The sequence below is a fragment of the Triticum urartu genome, chromosome 5A (genome assembly GCF_056163025.1).
Source record: "Triticum urartu cultivar PI428250 chromosome 5A, HENAU_Tu73, whole genome shotgun sequence".
NCBI classification, from domain to species: domain Eukaryota; kingdom Viridiplantae; phylum Streptophyta; class Magnoliopsida; order Poales; family Poaceae; genus Triticum; species Triticum urartu.
The window spans coordinates 682677868-682699563 of record NC_141877.1 but is presented as its reverse complement, the minus strand read 5'-3'; the positions used below and the strand labels follow the sequence as shown (position 1 = coordinate 682699563).

Genomic DNA, 21696 nt, shown 5'->3' with positions numbered 1-21696 from the left:
CATCGCAAACAAACAACATGCAGTTATCAATGTCCAACATGGTCTCACGAGCCTTGGACAGTGCTTCCTTCAAACTATATTCGTTGAACTCTCTGATGTAACTAGGCGTAAGCTGAACCATTGCTATAACCAACTGGCAGGAAACCTTGAGAATTCGCCAGCCGTCAGTCGTGGTATCCATGTTTGTTTCTACTATCTCCATGAGCTTCTTCAGGAGTGCCACTTCGTCAGAGATGGCACGAGTAAAATCATCTCCACTGATTGCATTGTTGTTGCATATTGCCACAGTAAGAGATAGCATGGTGGCTAACTTGTTTCTGCTCTCGGACTCTTCTTCATATCCCTGAGTGGAAGACTGTCTTGCAGCAGGAATTTTTTGAGTCTGGCTTTGTATATGACAATTACTATTCGTTGCACCAGTCTGTGCTGCCACATGTGCAGAGTTTTTTGCTTTAGTATATAGTATTTGACCAACAACCTGGAAGAGTGTTTACAAAACATAGGAAAATAAGTATTAACAATGTTGTAATCATATCATATATTAGAATAGGGTGCATTCTTCACAAGCAAATACAAGAACAAGAACAGAGTACTGCAGAATTACTCATCAACAAGAATAGCATATTGAAGAATTACCCATCATCACGAAATAACATATTGACAGATTACTCACCATCAGTCCAAAGTCGGAATACAATTCACTTTAGATAAATATAATAACTCCCAAAATTAAGGCGGACCGTAGAGAGAAAATTACATCAAGAAATTAAAACGGCAAGTATTTGCAACTCATAACACCATACTGCCAAAACCACCTATTGTTTTAGCCCTAGAATCACTCAAGCCTAGGAGCCAAAAGTAACCCATGCTTGAACTGCAATGGAACATGAGAAAAATGTGAATTAGATTGAAGTTCGGTAGAGAGTTACCTTGGTCAACAGATTGATCACGTCTTGCTTGGGAAGTAGATCAACAACATCAACATCTTGCATGGGAAGTAAATCAACAACATCAACATTTGTGGCAGAAATCAGCGCATCAGTGTTATCTCTTGCACTTGGGGCTCGAAGCAATCTGGCCAGTGCTTCCCCTGCTTTTGTCCTCACTCTTGTGTCCTTGTCTTCGTCATGTTTTGCCATCCCTATCCTCAAGGAAGATGCGCCACAGTGTCTTGACGAACATTTCTGTCATGCTTGTAGATTGATCAAAAGCTAGCTTTCTAAAGGAATCAACAAAGGCTAGCTCAGTAAGAATTTCTATTGCTTGTACACGTAGTTCCGAGAAGGCACCTTCACAGTCAACCTCCAAAATACGCATCAAATTGCGGATTGCTACCGTGTTGCGGGACATATCATGGCGCAGCCTTGTGCTGTCCTCTCTACTCTAGGTCCACCTCTGATAAGCCTGCTCAGAACTGTGAGTGACCTCCTTAGCATCTCAGCCCATGTATGGTCCCATCGATGGCCGAGGAGGTCCTGGTAGCACAATGGTAACGTGATCTTAGAGAGGAGCCTTTGGTGTCTGATTATCTCAGTACAGTTGTCTTCATCTTGTGTGAGCCTCTCAAGAATCACCAGGCCTTGAGAGATCAGTTATTTGGTTCCTTTCGATACATAGGAGTAGCGATACTTATCTCCAAAATATCTATCCCATTGGGGAGTTATGAACTTATTTATTCCATAGATCATTGTTTGAATCCATGATTTTATCTTGGAAAACTCATCTGATGGTAGATGTTTTTGGTTAGTTTTCTCGGTGATCGGCAAAGACAAGTGGGCATCTTCTTGATGGTGACTATGCTCGAAGGTTTCTACTGACACCTTGCAGGTAGTTTTGTCAAGAGTTTGCTCAAAATTCCCCAATAGATGGGCAACTTCTGGATCACTATAATGATTGCAGCTTTCAAGTAAATAGCATATGCATCTCAGCGCATCTGGAAACTGGGTTATACGGAGCTCACTGGCTAGATCTGCTACAATCCTTGTGGCACGCTCTCTTGTCTCAGGGTTATCTATTCTTGTCAGGCCAACCACGTCGATCAGATTTTTAATTGCTTGGCTTGAAGATAGTAGCTCCTGTCTTATAGGTATACCTTTCCTAGTGAAAGTGTCTAAGACCCTTGCTCCCCAAAGACGGTTATCGTGAGTTGCACACTCTAGCAAGCCAACACTGAATGTAATCAAGTTCCAGTTGTTGGGCAATACCCCATCCTTAAGACACATGGCAATGGTTTCTCTCTGGTATCTCTTAACAATTTTGGGACCCCAAACCTCAAATCCTAATTGTTTGCTCAGCAATATCCATGGCTCAAATGTAGTATGAAATGCATAGTAAAAAACAGCTAAGCTCTGAAAGATAACTAGAACATAGAAGATGGTGAGTGCCGCATTCAGTTTTGCTTTGTTTGCAGCATCTCCACCCGCATCGCCGTAATCCTGTTGTGCGAGACGCACCACTGAGAGTGGTAGGACCACATATGGCGTAAACGAAATGATGGGTATCATACAGACTGTGAAAATTATCTTCACGGCGACCGCTGTGGACACAATAGGTATAGTCATCCAGTGAGACTTTTGGTTTGCCCCCTCAAGCTGACTTAATTTGTCTCTTACTCAAATATAATATGTGTATATCTGCGGCATAATTTCCAAGAGGTTTGGTGTCCATTTCCAATATCCTGTTTTATGTCATGTTAGTGACGACGTAGGAGAATGCATATGCATAGAAGCAAAGGCTAGCCAAGTAACAGAGTACCCTACTCTAGAGATTTAATTATGTTGACACTTCAGTGTTAACATGTTACTACACATTCATATGTGTGTTGTTGTTTCTTAGTATTTCCATGAGCACATGACTAAAAACTATATCTGTGGCAAATTCCCTATGCATGCTTTTAACAAAGTCGCCGTTATGTTTTAGTTTTACGGCGCCAGGAACAAATCGAGTAATGCATATTACCATATTGCTATAGCCTACAAGTATGGACTATAGAGTGGGTTGATATGTACGACTTAGCCTACTCTATAAGATCAAGCTTGACAGGTAGTACAAAATTTAGCAACCCTCCAAAGTTTTCAAAATTTTCATCGACATTTTTAATCTTGGATCTAGTGGCTGGTGGCACCAGGGATTGTACTGCAGGAGGGGATGGCGGTGGTAGCTAGGAGCAATTAAGATGATTAGCCACAATGCGTGGAGTATGACCAGGAGGGTATGGTTTTTGAAGTAAAGGTCTTCCTTGGTCAAAATTGGTTTAGCATGCACTGTAAGCAAGGTAGTAAATCAGAAAACGCTAGAAATGGTGATAAATTTCTTGGCGCGATCGATAATCGTATGCCTCGATCTCACACAGAAACATTAATTTAGTAGCCCCTCGAAATAAGGTCAATTTGGTAACTGCCAGAGAGAGATCCAAAATGTACTTACTTGGATGCCATTAGAAAGCTGAGCAGCGAGAGAAACCAGAAATCCTTGATGTGCAGGACGCTAACGAAGCCGCCGAGGAGCACCACGGTGGACCACAACAACGCAAAGAACCCAATAGCGCTTGCAATATTCCGTGCGGCCACCGCGCTCTTGGCATAGTAATTGATCAGTGCTTCCGGCCTCTCGTCCGCTCCCATGATCTGTGTATGTGTTGTGACAGTTCTCAACGGTGAAGAAGCGACTTAGGCCGACTGCTTGTAGTGAAGGAGGCTGAATGACTAACTGACGCCACTTGAGTTTCCTTGTAGGATCGTCTGTTATCTGATGTAGGGACAACTAAAGTCAGGACAAAAGTATTGTCGGTGCCACCCTCCAAAGTTCATTCATTCAGGGGACTAAAGTCAGGATCGTCTGTTATCTGATGCCACGACGAGGCTGTCTTTCGATTCAAAATAGCTAGTGCTCCTCACTACGTATGATTTGTCGGCGCGCGGCGAGTTCAGGGGACTGCTCGCATGGCATCGCATGCGTTGCCTGCTCCTCCCGATGGATGTGCCTTTAGCTTTTATTCTTCTTCTTCTTCTTTCTCTTTCGGATCACGTGGGTGTGGCTGCCATGAAAAAGCATCGGCTCCGCCGTGCGTGAATCGGAAGACGAGAGAGAGTATAGGACCCCGGCCGGTTCTATCCTATACTTCGGGGATGGGTTTACGAATTGCGATCGTACGCCAAGGACCGGTCTTAATTATATCCCGGAGCATCGATCAGTTCCACCATGCTACCCATCTTCTTCTTCTTCTTCTTCTTCTTCTTCTTCTTCTTCTTCTTCTTCTTCTTCTTCTTCTTCTTCTTTGTTTTGAGGGGAAACCCATCTTCATCTTCTAGTGGGCGTGGCGGGACGGTTTCGCCTTCGATGCATGTGTGGCCATCCTGGTTTACAAGTTTCCTGCTGTTTTGAATTAAATTTTGACCATAGATTTTATTAATAAAAATGGTACAGGTAGAAACTTCTTCCGAATACCAATCCAACAGTATAATTTTGCTAGTCAAATATATGTTTAAAAATTGACCCAAAATACTATATAACTTTAGTATCAACATTACAGGAGAGAACATCAATATTCACAATATGAAATCAATATCATTAGATGCATCACGAGATTAGTTTTTATACTATATAACTTTTGTATCGTAGATGTTGATATTATTTAATATAGATTTGATCAAACTTTGCATAGTTTGACTCCAAATAAAACTTATATAAGCAAAGTAAAATGAAACGAGAGAGTATGTAGAAGAGATATTGTCGGTGCCACCTTTGTTTGCAATGTAAAGCAAAGTACCGCTGGCGCTGGGGTTGTTGCATATTGAAAAGCATCGTTGCCAGACCACCAGCTGCTTGTAGCTTACAAAAAGCCATGGTTGGGCATTAACCAGAGCAAGAGATCGAAAAGTCACTAGCCATGCATCCGGGAGTCAAAAGAATAAGCTAGCTAGCAAAGAAACCACGTACGTACGGTATGCATCCCGAAACTGAGCACGACTCATCACGGTATAATTGCCCAAGAACCAAGAAGATGGGGTGGCATGATGTATTTAGCCGGCTGGCTGGTTGACGTTGCCGGCCGTTAGAACGAGCAATACGGTTCTATGCAAAGGTCAGGTGTGTGCTCATTGTATTTGCATCTACCTGATGCTTACTTTTTGAGTTAATAAAATTGACCCTTTCTCGAAAAATATTATACATTTTTGTATACACGAGGGACATTTTATTGACACACGCTACCATTTTGGCAATCAATGATGTGCATTTTTTTAGAAAAAGACATGTTTTCATTTTTTTGAATAGATATTAAACATTTTTAAAATACATTTTGAACATTTTTTTAATGTCACAAAAATATTTATGAAATGCACACCATTTTTAAAAAATGGTACGAAACATTTTTTACATTGTATGATATACAAGTATAATTTTTTTTGAAACACACGTTGGAACATTTTACATCAATGAAGTATCTTGTTCTGAAGTACAATTGTTTTTACATTTTATAACATTTTTCAAAACTGTCACGAACACATTTTTTAAAATATAAAGCATTTTTTAAATGTCAGAAACATTTGTCTTGTATAGTACCAACATTTTTAAAAAAAATTGTGCCAAAAACTTTCAGGCAGTGTTAAGTCTTTTGTAATAGTATGAACATTTTTTACAATATTTATGAAATGTAAACAAAACCTAAAAAAAAGGAAAAAAGAAACTAAGGAAACAAATGAAAGTAACGAACCTAACACTACCGGGCCGGCCCAACATACGCTGATTTATTTCGGCTGCCGTCCCCTGATTGGTTTCCGGTGGCCGTCCGACGAGAGTTCTTGCAAAGGAGGGACCTCAGATTTCGTCATCTGTTCATCCAGCCACCATGATGTGGGACCTGTCGACGATTCAACGACCACTCGGCACTGTCGCCAAGGTAATCTACTCTAATTAATTCTAATCTATCCATGACCGACTGTTTTTTTGAATCGCTGCAAGGAGGAGCATATTAAGAACAGTAAAACTGAGCCTAATTCCTGCCCCCTCACGAATTAGGCATTTCTGTCCGTTAGATTTCGTTTTTTAAACGTCCTAGCTGTCCGATCTAAAGTTAACACCAAGTTTGCCGTGAACTGGGCCTATCGTTGAAAGGGCAGCTACTCCCATAGCTATTTTGGAGGCCTGTGGTTAATTGGTCCATCATTTCCTGCTCGGCCCAACGCATCGAAGGCCATCTCTACAAGCGATTCGCCAATTCCCTTTCTGTAAAGGAAAAAAAAAACTTGCTCCACACAAGAACGAATCAAGGGCGGTCGAACGAGAGCGGATGCGGCGGCTGCTCGATTCAGGCGAAGCAGGCGACCTGCGGTGGGATCGAGCCGACACGCGCGCAAATCCAGCCCACGATTCGCTCACGAGTGAATCTAGCGTGCGGGGATCGAGCAGAAACGCCTGATGCAGGTGAACCGAGGGCCGGTCGATCCAGCCGGGCTGATCCACCTGCAAGGTATGGAGGTGTGGGGACGTGGGCGATGATGGCGCATTATCTCCTGTAAACTGCTCCACCCAGTCTTAATTAACACAATCATACTTCAGTTTTGAAGCAGGCATTCATGTCTGGGGGCGACGTCTCGCTTTTTTTTTTACGGGAAACATAGAGCTTTATTCAATCATAAACGGCTCCAGCGCGACCAGCCATCAGGCTCGTCACTAGAAAACCGGGAGGAGAGTCCATCCAACAATCAGTCACTCCCAATGTGCTTGCATGCTTTGCACAGAGGTGCGCTGAGTTGTTAGCTTGTCTCGATACATGATGAACATCAAAACTAAGAAAAGTTGAGGCTAGCCCTTCAATTTCGAGAAGAATAGGCGCTATGACAGAGCGCGGAAATTGTCGCGAGTTCCAGAGTTGTACCAACTCCAGACAATCTACTTCGAGCACCACTCGCGAAGCACCTCGAAGCTTGCCAAAAATGACTCCGTCTCGTAGAGCCATGGCTTCTGCGGTGAGCGGATCCGTAACATGATGATATGGCTTGCTCCAGGCAGCAACAAAAGCGGATGAGGTGCGAGCAAGTCCCCCCGCTCCGCTTCTGTTTTCAGTCAGTGAGACACTGGCGTCTGTATTGATCTTTAGCCACTCGGGATCAGGTGGCCGCCAACCATAACCAGGCAGGATCCTGGTATGTTCTTCGGGAAGCTCCAACAGCATTAGGGCTTCTCGGATACGCTTCAGGGACTGGCCTGGATTCAGGCTCTCTCTATCATGTGTTATATTATTGCGAGAAGTCCATATAGCCCACATGACAGTGATGATCTTCGGCCTATCCCCTTCAGTGATGCGTGAGTCACACAAAATATACTTGCACCAGGTGATCGGATGTAAGTGTGGCAGCTTGACATTGAGCCATTTCCTAGCTTCTGTCCAGAAACTTTGAGCATGAGAACACTTGATGAGAGCGTGTGTCATGTCTTCGTCTGCACCCTTGCAGATTGTGCATTGGGCCATAGTGGCAATGTGCCTATATTTCAGTGTTGATTCGACCGGCAAGATGCCGCGAAGGACCCGCCACCAAAAAACACGGACTTTAGGTAGCACCTTGAGCTTCCAAAGCCGAGTCCATAACTGTTTATCATTCTCAGAAGTTTCAGTAATCGTCCCTTCCTCTAGAGCCAACTGCTCGTTACGAGTCATTAGAGCACGATACGCGGATTTTACAGTATAGGATCCCGACCTCTCATGAGCCCACGCCCAGAAATCGTCGCCACCACCTTGCCGGAGAGGTAGATTCAGGATTGCGCCGGCATCCGGTGGGGTGAAGTTACTCCTTATGAGATCAACTTTCCAACTCCAGTTGTCTGTGTCGATAAGGTCTGAAACGGTGTGAATGTTGGCGCTCCCAATCTGAACTGAGGGTTTCAGAGATAGTTTTCCAGGCAGCCACCGACCAGTCCAAATTTTGACAGAAGTGCCATCACAGATTCGCCATAGCAGGCCGGCTTCAAGTGCCTTCCTCCCAGCTATGATACCCTTCCATGTCATGGAGGCATTTCGTGGCACAGAAGCACTCATAAAATCAGAGTTTGGGAAATAGCGTCCTTTTAGCACCCTAGAGCACAAGGACTCTGGGTTTGTCATCATTCTCCAGCCATGCTTGCCCAAAAGCGCAATATTGAAACATTCCAAATCGCGGAAACCCATTCCTCCTTTAGTCTTAGGAAGTGACAAGGATTTCCAATCAATCCAGTGGAGAGATCTTCGATCGATAGAACTGCTCCACCAATATTTTGCCATCGGCGACGAGATGCTCTTGTAGACTTTCTTGGTTAACTTGAAACAAGTCATAGTAAATGTTGGAATGGACTGGGCAACTGACTTGAGCAAGACTTCCCTTGCCACACAAGAAACCAAGTGCTCAGTCCCGCCATTCATCCTCGATCGCACCCGTTCGCCAATGTAAGCAAAGGTTCCGGAAGTGATCTGACCCAATGCAGTCGGCAGGCCCAAGTATCTCTCACTAAACGCCTCAACCGAAACACCCAATGTTGCTTTCAGGGCAGCTCTAACCGGATCAGGCGTGTTTGGGCTGAATAATATGGAGCTTTTGTCCCTGTCCACACGTTGGCCCGAACACAATCCATAAATATCCAGTATATGGTTTAACCTAGCAGCACTCTCCACCTTTGCATTCATGAAGATGAGACTGTCATCTGCGAATAGCACATGGTTTATCCAAGGTGAGTGGATGCTGACACGAATTCCTCTGTCTACCTGAGCTCCACCAAATCTGTTGAGTAGAGTTGTGAAGCCTTCTGCACAAAGAAGAAAGAGGTAGGGTGACACTGGGCATCCTTGTCGCAACCCCCTGGAAGGGGTGAAGAATGGCAAGAGCTCACCGTTCACGCGAACTGCAAATCGAACTGACGAAACACACTTCAAAATCAGCCGAACAAAGGGGGCACTGAAGCCTAGCTTAGACATGATGGCCTCCAGGAAGTGCCATTCGACGCGGTCGTATGCTTTCATCATGTCCAGTTTGACAGCACAACCGAAATTCTTTCCTTTTTCCTCCTTTTCATTGCATGCATGCTTTCATGTGCTATGAGTACGTTATCAATGATGAGTCGCCCCGGTACAAAGGCACTTTGCTCCTCACTGACGATATCATTCAGAAAACCTCTTATCCTGTTGACAATACACTTCGCTGCTATTTTGTATAAAACAGGACAAAGGGAGATGGGTCTATATTGCTTGATGCTTTGAGGATGCCGTACCTTAGGGATTAGTGTAATAGATGTGTCATTCATCCCCTCCGGTAGTTCACCCCCATTTAGAAATCCAAGCACCGCTGGAATAATGTCATCCTTAAGGATTGTCCAATGCCTCTGAAAGAAGCCCGCGGTGAAGCCATCCACTCCCGGTGCTTTTGATGGCGCCATCTGGAACATCGCTGTTTTGACCTCCTGTTCAGTATAGGCCATATCAATGTGTGCGTTCATTTGATCAGAAACCCGGGTTGGAACTAAGTCCAAAAGCCCATCCATGGGATTGAACCCCTGGGACGTGTAGAGGGCTTGGTAAAACTGTTGGACTTCGCTCTGTTCGTCCTCCGAAGTTTGACAGACAGAGTCGTCATCACGTACAAGTCTCTCGATCTTGTTTAAGCGTCTTCTCATGGCCGCTTGGGCATGAAAGAATTTTGTGTTGCGGTCGCCTTGACGCAGCCAGGGTACTCTCGACCTCTGGCACATCCATATCTCTTCCTGACGAAGAGCCTCTCTCAACTTTTTTACTGTGGCCTTCTCTTCATCGGATGGGCCTCGACCAACAGACTGGCATCGCAGGCGGTCCAACTTGGCCCGCAGTTTCTTGATGGTGGCAGTGAGACTGCCAAACTCTCTCGCACCCCATGCAGATAAGGACTCTTGCATGCTCTGCAGTGCGGTGAGCACACCGGCCAAACCTTGCTGACCCGACCCCCGTTGCCAATTTTCCAAAACCATTTGGTCGTAGTCTGCATGAGTTTGCCACACATCCTTGTAGCGAAAAGGTTTCGCTCCTCTTATTCTGTACGTGGACACATGTTTCTTAAGCTCCACGAGCACAAAGCAATGATCTGACTCGGTCATACTGATGTGTCTCACTCGTGTGCAACCTTACAAGTGAAGAAGGTCTGGATTCCCAAAGGCTCCATCCAGCCTCGCTTTCACATTATCAACACCCATTTGACCATTATCCCAGGTGTACTCTGCCCCAGTCCATCCCAGATCCTGGAACAGGCAATCATCAGTAGCCTCTCGGAAAGCTCGCATCTGCCACTCCGGACGAACAGCTCGCGAGAAGTGTTCCGAGGCAAAGAGTGTCTCATTAAAGTCGCCCACACACAGCCAAGGTGCGTGTGGTACTGCTTTTAACGTACACAGAAACCTCCAGCTATGGTGTCGATCTGCTACTTTAGGGGCTCCGTAGAATCCCGTAAATCTCCACGGACTCGAGTCCGGTTCATTTGTCTGCACCATAACATCTATATGGCCAGAACTATAATTCTTGAGCTCAACCTTGACGTCGGCTGCCCAGAATAGCGCAACTCCTCCACTCAATCCCTCACTGTTTACAGCAAAACAGCCTGCAAAACCAAGTGTGGTCTTCAAGTTTTCAACTCTTTTTGCCAAAATTTTCGTCTCCATTAGAAAGAGGAGACCGGGTCCTTCCTAGTTCACGATGCTGCGAAGCTCTCGAACTGCCTCCGGGTTCCCAAGCCCGCGGCAGTTCCAGTTGAGACAATTCATTACGAAGGGCAGGGCTGCACCGCAGCCTCTGCCGAATGCCCAGAGTTGACCGGAGTTGGTTTTTTCTTCTTGGGAACTCTCTCCCCATCCTCATCGACAGAAGAGGCGCTGGGATCCTCCTCTGCAGCATTAGCGGATTGGTCACCAGGTGCAGCCTCAAATGCCTCATTAGTCAGCAAGGGTACAACGACCCTCCTGTACACCTGTTTGTTCGCCGGCGGCCCCCCCTTCCGTTTGTTCTGGTTTCTGGTTTTAACTGGGGAGTTTACCTCGGCTCCTTTATCAGCATCAATGGTCGAGCCTCTTGTCTCAGCCTTGTTGTTCTGATTCACAGGGTGCTCTCTGGACGTGTTCTCACTAGAACCACCTTTTTTGCGTTCATTCGAAGCTCGCAGTCCCTTCCCAAAGGGTAGTTCACCATTGGCATCTCTAGCCCCCGGGGTTGGATAGTACAAGTCCGAGTGGCCTAAACGACCACACGAAAAGCAGAAGTGCGGGATGTTCTCATACTGAATGTCATAGGGATCCATGCTCTTCCTTCTCGCTGATTCGATCAGGATCCAGCGCCTTAAAGGCTTATTCACATCCACTGTCACTCTGGCTCTCAAATAGCCATTGGTGTGATCGAAGATCACATCTGATGCGTCTTCATCAATCTGTTTAGTGATCGCTGCGCACCACTTTTCATTGCCTAGATTGAAGGGTAGATTGACAACCCTAGCCCACATCTGAAGTTTGTCAAACCGCAGTTCAGAAGGGCGCATGCACTCGTCGAAATCTGAGAGGATGACGGCATGCTTGCTAATGTGCCATGGCGCCCCTTGCCATACTCGATCACGATCCCTCCAGTTCGCAAACTCAGCCACAAACGTGTTTTCCCCTACAGATTTAAAGTCCAAACCTCTAGGGTTTCCCCATGCTGGTCGAAGCGCATTGGTAATGGTCTGGATGTGGAGAATATTCCTGTGAAGCACTTTCCCGGCCAACATCCACTTCTCCGGCGCTCCCTCATCCGCATCATCTAGCACCAGCGGCGTAGCCTCCTCCTCGGTGATGTCGAGTTTCCCCAAGGCCTCCGCTAACTTTGCCCTCGCCGTTCGTGGCGACAAGGGATCCTTCCCTTGGTCCTGCATCGACGACGAAGCCATCAGCAGGTTCCAGTCTGATCGCCTCGCCGAGATTCAGCGTGCGCCGCCGGGTTCCACCCGCAAACCCTAATCGCCTAGGTTAGGCGCTCCGGGAGTTGCGGGGGAAAAAACCTGAGGAGAGGACAAGACCGCAAGGCATGCCCTCTAGAAAAGGCATCAAGATGAGTCAAGTGTTTGAGATTCCTATTGCACCAAGGTTTGGCATTTAGAGGGCATGATGAAAGTGATGACTCACTAAATAAAGGAAATTTCCTTGAGCTTCTAAATTGGCTAGCATGAAACTTTGAAGAGGTTGATAGGGTGGTTCTAAAGAATGCTCCACAAAACTGTAAGATGACTTGCCATGATATACAACAAGAGTTGATCAAGTGTTGTGCCCAACTGACTACTAAACTACTTATTGAAGATCTTGATGGTGGACATTTTGCAATACTTGTAGATGAGTCAAGTGATATGTACCAGAATGAACAACTAGTTGTTTGCTTGCGTTATGTGGATAAGAAAGGAAGGACAGTTGTGAGATTTCTTGGTCTTGCCCATGTTGAAGACACTTCCTCTTTGACACTTAAAGCTGCAATTGAGGACATGCTTATGACATACAATTTGAGCTTTGCAATGGTCCGTGGGCAAGGATATGATGGGGCTAGTAATATGAAAGGTAATGCTAATGGCCTGAAGAAACTAATTATGGATGAGTCTCCTTATGCCTATTATGTCCATTGCTTTGCCCATCAACTACAATTAACTCTTGTTGCTGTTGCAAAGGAGAGTGGTGATTGTAATTGGTTCTTTCAACAGCTGGCATGTTTGCTAAATGTTCTAGGCTATTCTTGTAAAAAGATGAGAATGCTTCGAATAGCTCAAGCTGAGGAACTTAGTGCTGCCTTAGAGTTGGAAGAAGTAGAAACCGGGACGGGTTTGAATCAAGAAATGGGTATTGGAAGACCATGTGATACTCGTTGGGGCTCTCATTACAAGACTATCAACCATGTTATCTCCATGTATCCCGCAATAAGGCGTGTTCTCATCAAGATTGCAAAAGAGTATAACGGCACAGAGGCGGTAGAAGCAATGACTATGTTGACATCATTTCGGACATTTGAATTTGTTTTCATGGCACACTTGATGCAAGAAATATTTGAATACACCGATGACTTGAGTAGAGCTTTGCAAAAGAAAGATCAAGACATTGTTAATGCTATGGAGATTGTTGATCTCACAAAGCTGCACTTGCAATGCTTGCGAGAAGATGAAGGGTGGAATGATTTTCTTCAGAATGTCACTTCTTTTTGTGTAAAGCACAAGATCAAAGTTGTTGACATGGAGGCTCCTTACTATCCTGCTGGGAGACCAAGAAGAGGGTTCTTCAATGGCGCAAAGAATTACCAACGCTTCAAGGTTGAAATGTTTGTGGGTGTCATTGATAGGCAACTTCAAGAGCTGAATGCAAGATTTGATGAGGTAAACACTGAACTACTTACTTGCATGGCAGCATTCAGTCCACGTGATTCATTTGTTGCTTATGATAAAGAGAAGTTGGTTAGGCTTGCTTGAAAGTTTTATGCTAAGGATTTCACAAACGATGAATTGTCAAGACTTCCATGGCAATTAAGCATGTTCATTTCTCATGTGCGTAAGGATAAAAGGTTTAGCAAGTTGAAGAATCTATGTGAGCTTTCAGTTTTGATGGTTGAGACAAGAAAGAATGAACAATATTATATTGTTTACAAACTTCTTAAGTTGGTTCTCATTCTTCCGGTAGCCACTGCTAGCGTTGAGAGGGTATTTTCCTCGATGAAATACGTGAAAAATTCACTAAGAAACAAAATGGATGATGAATATTTGAACGATTGCTTGGTTACATTCGTTGAGAGAGAATTCTTCAGGCAAGTGAAAGATGAGGATGTCATCAATCTCTTCCAAAAAGGGATCGTAAAGTTATATTGTAATTTCCTTCGCTATTTGTAATCTTCTTAATTGTTAGAGTTATTGCCACAATGATATTTTGCTACTATTATCAATGTATGGTCATTGAGTCATTGATGTTATCATCTTGCTATACATTTATTGTTCTATTGCACTGCTTTGGCACAATTTTCTTTTAAAAGAATACCCATCAGCAAATTTCTGGCTCCGCCACTGGGACGGACCGAGGGAGATGGCCGGCACTGGGGGAAGCGGGTAACTGAGGGAGGAGAAGGCCGGCCGCCGGACCTAGAGTCGCTCGCCGCCGCCAGAGCCTTCAGGTAGCGCTAGGTTTGGGGGAAAAGGATAGGGCGCCAGATTCGTTCGATCTGGAATCGGGAGATGCCCGCTCGAGCGGTCGGCTCCTCGCGCGCATGACCAGACGCTCGCTCGCTCTTGTCTGGCGCCCCGCGTCGCTGCCGTGGTGCGTTTGGGCTGGGCCAAGACCAAGTCAGCCTTCATACCGTATATAATACATGTAGTAATTTTTTTTGCAAAAAATTCTTTGGTATTCCAGGGAAGTCCCAGGAATACCCCCAGCTCCGCCATTGCACCTGCCCCGCCTCCTTGGCTTCTACGCTTTTTTCGAGCGTGCACGCTTCATCCCAATGCAGCCTCAACCCCCGGAGCTTGCTGTCGTCGTCCGCCACCTTGCGAGCTGCAGGTTTGCCTACTACATCAACATTGAGGACTGCCGCAACGGCAATATCTTAACCAGCGGCCCACGAGGGGGAGTATGGACGTATCAAGTCTACCACCTGTTGTGCCCTGATAGAGATATGCCCATCATCCCACCACTCCCTTGTGTCGAGACCGGAATTTACTACATTCTCGCTGAAATCCTCCCCAGAGAAGAAGGCGATGGGCTGTCCTATTTCTATTTGTTGGTGGAGCCTGCCAAGGAGACAAAGAAGGTCATGGTGCATGCTTATCTTGGTCACAAACCAGCTCCATCATCCGCGGCCAAGGCCAAAGCCTGTGCTCGTCCACAACAAAATCTATATGGCGGCCGCCCAAAGTGAGGACATTATTATCTTGGATTTGACTGACTTAAGTTTCTCCATGATTCACCTCCCACATGGGGTGGAGTATGCCTCTTCAGAAATCATGTTGTCACGGACCAATGATGCTTCTGGTGTATATCTCATTCATGTCCGTCCCAAGGAATTTCAACTTTGTGTATGGCTCCACAAGGGGGGCAACTGGCTGCTGGTAGATACCATCTATTTGCATGAGATGCGTACTATTTTGGGGAAGAAAGATCACCTATATGTGCATATAGGGAAGGTGGGAGACGATGCTCGGTTTGTATTTCTAGAGGTTTCTCAATACAAGCCTTTTCCAAAAAGGTGAGTCAGTCGGCCTTGCTTTCACTCGAGACAAAGTTTTGGAGTGAAGATACTTGCTACGCAGGATCTGCGCCCAAGTGGCATCCGTCTCAATCGATAACTTCCACAACCACTTGCTGAGAAGACATATGTTCTTGACCTCAAGATTCTCAATACCAAGACCCCCTTGGTCTTTCGGTCGACAGATGATATCCCATTTGGCGAGTCGGTATTTTCTTTTTAATTCATCGCTCTGCCAGAAAAATCGTGATTGATAGAAGTCCAGTCTTTTCCTAACTCCAACTGGGACTTCTAAGAACGACAAAAGAAACATAGTCATACTCGTGAGAACCGAGTTAATCAGAATTAATCGGCCTCCGTATGACATGAGCTTGCCCTTCCAGCAACTCAGTTTCTTTTCAAATCGGTTCTCGATGCACTTCCATTCATTGTTTGTCAGTTTACAATGGTGGTTTGGTATACCTAAGTACTTAAAAGGTAAAGTCCCCAATTCGCACCCGAACAATTGCCTATATGCCTCTTGTTCGTCATTGGCTCTACCAAAGCAGATCAATTCGCTTTTGTGAAAGTCAATCTTTAACCCGTTCAATTGTTCAAATAAGCATAACACCAGCTTCATATTTCTCGCTTTGGCCAAGTCATGCTCCATAAAGATGATCGTATCATCGGCGTACTGAAGGATAGATACACCTCCATCAACTAGATAAGGTACCAAGCCACCCACCTGACCAGCCTCCTTAGCCATTCCTATCAAAATTGCCAACATATCAACTACAATGTTGAACAGGATAGGAGACATCGGACCCCCTTGTCTCAGGCCCTTATGTGTCTGGAAATAATGACCTATGTCGTCATTCACTTTAATTCCAACACTCCCTTTTTGCGTGAACGATTCTACCTGACGTCGCCAGGCTTCATCAAAATCTTTCATACGCAAAGCCTGTTGAAGGAATGGCCATTTGACTTTATCGTACGCTTTCTCGAAATCCACCTTAAAAACAACTCCATCTAATTTTTTCGTGTGAATTTCGTGGAGCGTTTCATGAAGGACCACCACCCCTTCTAGGATGTTTCTGTCTGGCATGAAAGCAGTTTGGGAATGCTGCACCACAGAATGCGCAATCTATGTGAGCCTATTAGTCCCAACCTTGGTGAAGATTTTGAAACTAACATTAAGAAGGCAGATCGGCCTGAACTACTCAATTCTCACAGCTTCCGTTTTCTTAGGAAACAGTGTTATTGTTCCAAAATTTAAATGAAATAACTGAAACTGTCCAGAAAATAGATCATGGAACATCGGTAACAAATCCCCCTTAATAATATGCCAACACTTTTTATAGAATTCCGCCGGAAATCCATCCGGCCCTGGAGCCTTATCTTTACAGAGGGAGTACTAACTAATGCCTGGTGTTTCTGTTGCGGAGGACCAAGCTGAATGCAGTAGACAGCTGAAACGCTATCTTTAGTTCTCCATCGGCAATTCTCACATGCTCGCTTTCCATCTCGGATGGATGTCCTTCACAAGCGTTGTCCCAACCTTCGCTGCCCAGCCGCTCATCACCATCATTTGTGACAACTTAACCTCACCAAGGCCGACATCGGCAATTCCGAGTCGCCTCTGCTTTCGGTGGCATCTTCTTGAGGCTAGCCATGGCATGATCTGTGACCTTCTTGACATGCTCTATGGTCAGGGGCGGACCCAGACTGAAAATTACCCGATGTCCACATAGAAGAACACATCAAAAAACCAATGACCTACACACTAAATCAATGGATTATCCTAAGCAAGTGTAGATTGGACCCGGTGCCAGTGACACCGGCTAGCTGTACGTAGCTACGCCCCTGTCTATGGTTGCTCTTTCCTTGTCACGATTTCCGTACCAGCTGTTTTCTAGATGTCCGTCATCGACGGTCCTACTGGATACATCACCGTCCGCTTTTGCATTGGTGTCTGGCTTGCCACATTCATGGCATGCTAATAATGGGTGAGCACCATGTTTAATCGCAAGATCATTGCGGCGACTCAGCAATACCACTGCATGATGTAGTATGCCAGTTGTTGATATAACACTCATTAGACATCGTCTTATGAAGTTTATATCCCTCAAAGTATATAACAGAAACATTCGGGGTCCAAACCATCATTATAGTACAGGTTTATTCAAGCAAAAATCCAAACGTTTAAACAATTCAAACAACTGATACTGAATTGCGGGGTACCACTATTTATCATATGATCACTTATTAAGTTCAGATCATGGTTTTATTGATCACTTCTTTTTAACCATTTTACCATGACTTTCTGATTTCTATAGCAACCTATATCTTATATTTCAAAATCTGCAATATCCGTCTTTCTATAGGAAACTGTTCTGGCCACAAAGGCGCGTAGGGGAGCGGCGACAGCAGCGCATTGGCGCCACATTCTGCCGGCAGTAGTGGTCATTCGGGGGTCTCGGAATGTCAATGTAAGTTTTATTATGTTTGAGATGTTTTATACTTTCAGTTAATTTTTAATAATAGACCTGACGCTTTAAAAAAACTATACTCGAACAAATTCATCATGGTTTAAAGATTTCTGAGCCAAGGTCGACCTGGGCCACGACCGTTTTGAACTGACGGAATATGGGAGTCAACATGCATGGGCCGTGTAGTTGGGCCTGAGGAAGTCGAGATGAGGATGTTTCGGTGACAATGGCATCATGCTCCAGACCCTCCACGGCGACGGCGGCGGCGGCGCCTCCATTGCCGGCCGGTGGGTGCGGGCTCTTGAATCATTTCACTTTCCTCGTCCCCCATCCTCTCCTTTCTTCCATGGGAAAGGCGGTAGCAACGACTGCAGCCGGTCACCACCGCCCTAACCAGCTGAGGTATATAAATCCTGACCCCTTCTCTTCCTTGAACTATTCTGCTTCTGCAAATGGCTTCTTTCTTGCACAGAGCTTCTGCTAAGGGACTAGTTATTGTCCGAACTTCATAAACAAACTTGGGTACAAATTAGCCTTGGAAGCAAGTTTCTCCTATGAATCTGTAGGCATCAATCCATAAATAAGAGCACTTCGGATCAGACAGTGTTTGTATGGTCGATTCTCCCAGTAGTTTCAACTTCATTGATGAATTTCTGTTCCTCTCTTTTGCAGTTCAGGTTGATTTAGGAAAAATCATGAATAAGGCCTGTACCTGTACTCCAGGACATGCACGAGACAAAAAAGTTTCAGAACATTTATCTTCCTTTTCTTCTATTCCCTCCATTTGTAAATATAAGCCTTTTTAGAGATTTCAATATGGACTACATATACAGATGTATATATACGTATTTTAGAGTGTAGATTCACTTATTTTGCTCCGTGTGTAGTCCGCATTGGAATCTCTAAAAAGGCTTATATTTAGAAACGGAGGGAGTGGATTAGAACATTCATATACGGCTCTCCATTTTCTTCTTAGTAAAAAATCAGCGCTTCTCGACAGAATACATTTGATTCAAATATATGGTAAATACCTATACTTTCTTAGTGAAAAGGCAGTGCTTCGGCAGGTTGCTTGGAGAGAGAAAACATTAATGGTAAACTGAAATGGTTACAGACTTCACACAACACTCGTTATAATAGATACTACTAAATATGGTTTTCCCAAGACGGCCGGAGCTACTGTTCTTGTTATAATAGATAGAAGTTGGGAAAGGCCTAACCATTTGTCATTTGTACAAATCGCTTGCATTCTACTTTCAGTTGAAACTTCTGAGAGCCATTTTTAGGTTCTTCACCAGCTCAACTGTGGACGAAAACCCCTCTTCGATCTGCACAAAGCTGAAAATGTCAATCTTCTGATCATGCATGCATTAGAGTTCTCCTCGCAAATCACGGTTTATATATTCTCTCACAAGTTATAACGCATTTGCACAATGTAGGAAGGTAGAGGGGCCATTGCCTTTGCTGTGATGGTGATGTTGAGGTAGGAGTTGGTAAAAGGTACGATGTTGGTGTTTATGATTGAGAGGCCCTGGTTCTCGAGCTCGGAGAGGGCCATCACCAGCACCCCTTTTCTCCCTCTGCACCAGATACTCAGGAGCGCTGTGTTCCCTAGGATGCTGGCCTCGATGTCCGGGCTCGAGTGCCCGGAGCCGCTCCCGCTGGGGCCTGCTGCACCATTGTCGGCAGCGGATATGCGGCACTTGCTGTGAAACACCATGGACTCTGACGATCTCCGTGAGCCTTGCTCATCCAGGGCCTTCACCTTCTCCTCTAGCTGCTTCACATAGTCGATGGTGCTCCCCAGCAGAGAGAGCTTGTCTGTCTGAATACAATGGCAATGGCTAACTATTTAAGCTGCAGCCTGCAGGTACCTGGTGTTCACATAAACGCACCTTCTTAATGCCGGGGATGATGGTGGCCAAGGACACGAACTGCTGCTGCAGCTTCTCCCGCCGCTTGCGCTCGGCAATGACATGCTCTTGCGCGTTCGCTGGCGCCCTGCCCCGCCTCTGTGGCACCTGCAGCTGTTGCATCGTCCCTTGGGCACCGTTGTGCCGCCAGCAGGCTCCTTCGGAGAAGTTGAGGGCGCTGCCGAAGGAGAGGAAGTTGGACGATGGCGGCTGAGACAGCTGCCCTAGCTCGTTCTCCACCGGCGCCGGTCCGAACGGTAGGTTGGGCAACGGCGATGAGGCCCCAAAGCTCGGGAAATTGGAGCTGCGAGATGGATTGGACGACGGGATCGGCAATGGTGGCGTGTAGTACCGCTCTTGATGGTCAGCCAGCGGCGGTGGCTCTGCGAACTGCTGCTCCATGCCGGGTAGAGGTAGAGGTACGGGACCCCCTTCTTGCTGGTATATGTAAACTAGTTCCTCCTCTTGCTGACATGACATGAGCCATTGCAGTAAGAGTTAATTACTTCATACTAAATTACATACCAATGCAATACCATTAACTCGCACCATCTAAACTTTCAGATGTCAAAAGTAATTATATTTGAAACAAATGCATGTGCTTATATTCTACCGTCTGCGCAAGCCATTGGTTTGGTTGCTCCATAACCGCCTGCACAAGAAGGTTTTTTGATCACTAAATATATACAAGCGCAGACCCAAGAACACCAAGCTTATTGGGCATGGAGAAGTAGTAGAGTTTCTGGTGAATACTCTACCTGAAACCTCTAATTCCGTTATTTTACCTGCGTTCTCTTCTCTGCTGCTCTTGTTTCTTGACCAGCGTCCTGTCATGCTTAGCATACATATATATAGTGGCGTGGGTTGGCCGACCTAACTCGTGGATGTTGATCGATTCTGGCGGGTGTGCTTTAATTTTGGCTAGCTGATAGATTCCTGGCTGGTGAACAACACGCACACGCTGGGCAAAGCCGTCCTGATTGATAGCAAAAGGCTCGTGACGAAAGCGCCTGTAATTTGTAAGTATATCTGGATGAATTTAGTTTTGTTGGAGGGTCACTAAGTACAGTAATTATGAACTCCACTAGTGTGCATACACTAATACCATAGTGTATATATATCATCTTGTCAATTGTTTTGGAGGCCCATGTGATCATGGCGCTGTATTCTATATGCTGAGCCTAAAAGCTTTAGATTAGATACGCAAGCAAATCCCAGGAAAGTGGCTTCAAATCAAAAGTGCAAATACAAGACAACTGTGCCGGCCGGACCAACCAGCTGGAAAGTAGAAACTTGAAGAGGGCACGAGAAGAGGACAAATGCCTTGTATATTTGTTTTGCATTAGTAATCCCATCAACGAGGTTAGGGCTTTAAGCTACTAGATTAGATACTCATCATGTTGTCGCATTGTTCTAGGTGCATGTGCAGCTTGGAATATTTGATGCCACCTTTCGGCTGACATGAGCAATATAAGATTGCGATGAAGATTTTTCTCTAGATCTAGTTGTTTCATGGAATTCTAAATTGCTTACTCTAAAGGCCATTTCGGTTCATTGCCAGTGAGTATTTCTCAAGATTACTCTGTACTACTCCACTGGAATGCCAGCATCTACAAATTACTCCACTGGGTAGTTACCCACACTACAACCACATGCATATCACATATGCTACAATTAACTACATTTTCATCCTAGTTACGAAAAAGGGTTCCCCCCGCTCTATATTATAAAGCAACGAACCGAGCATCCAACATCACAGTATAGAGTACAATCAAGTCATAAAGTCGCGCTGGGGGCACAGCGAGACAATCCCCAAACAAAGCTAAAACATAAGCTAATCCGGCTCAGGAGGTGGTGGTGGTGGTGGTGGAGGAGGAGCAAATGCCGACGCCGAAGAACGAAGACCAGCTATGATGTTGTCGATGGCGTCCCGATCTCGCCGCTTGCTAAGCAGTCTCCAAAGCTGTAAGAAGTCACACATTTTGTAGATCGCATCAGTCACACATCATGGAATCACACGTTCTATGACTAGTTTATTACGGTTACACCGAAGGGTCCATGCTAGGGTGCCCAAAGCCACCCACGTGGGGGGCGACTAGAG

General features: G+C 45.4%; 2 protein-coding genes and 2 pseudogenes across 2 annotated transcripts; 2 read left to right on the top strand and 2 right to left on the bottom strand.

The window, feature by feature from the left end:
- Nucleotides 1–10751: 10751 nt before the first annotated feature.
- On the bottom strand, nt 10752–11900 carry LOC147974129 (uncharacterized). Its single transcript, XM_087524923.1, has one exon. The coding sequence runs from the start codon at nt 11898–11900 to the stop codon at nt 10752–10754; it is 1149 nt and encodes a 382-aa protein (XP_087381049.1).
- Nucleotides 11901–12233: 333 nt separating this feature from the next.
- LOC147974128 (uncharacterized) lies at nt 12234–13849 on the top strand (annotated as a pseudogene).
- Nucleotides 13850–14239: 390 nt separating this feature from the next.
- LOC125507668 (uncharacterized) lies at nt 14240–15218 on the top strand (annotated as a pseudogene).
- Nucleotides 15219–18938: 3720 nt separating this feature from the next.
- LOC125507670 (transcription factor bHLH18-like) lies at nt 18939–20241 on the bottom strand. Its single transcript, XM_087525184.1, has 4 exons — nt 20209–20241; nt 19578–20063; nt 19142–19507; nt 18939–19010 (listed from the first exon to the last, which is right to left on the bottom strand). The coding sequence occupies exons 1-4, from the start codon at nt 20239–20241 to the stop codon at nt 18939–18941; spliced, it is 957 nt and encodes a 318-aa protein (XP_087381310.1).
- Nucleotides 20242–21696: the final 1455 nt, after the last annotated feature.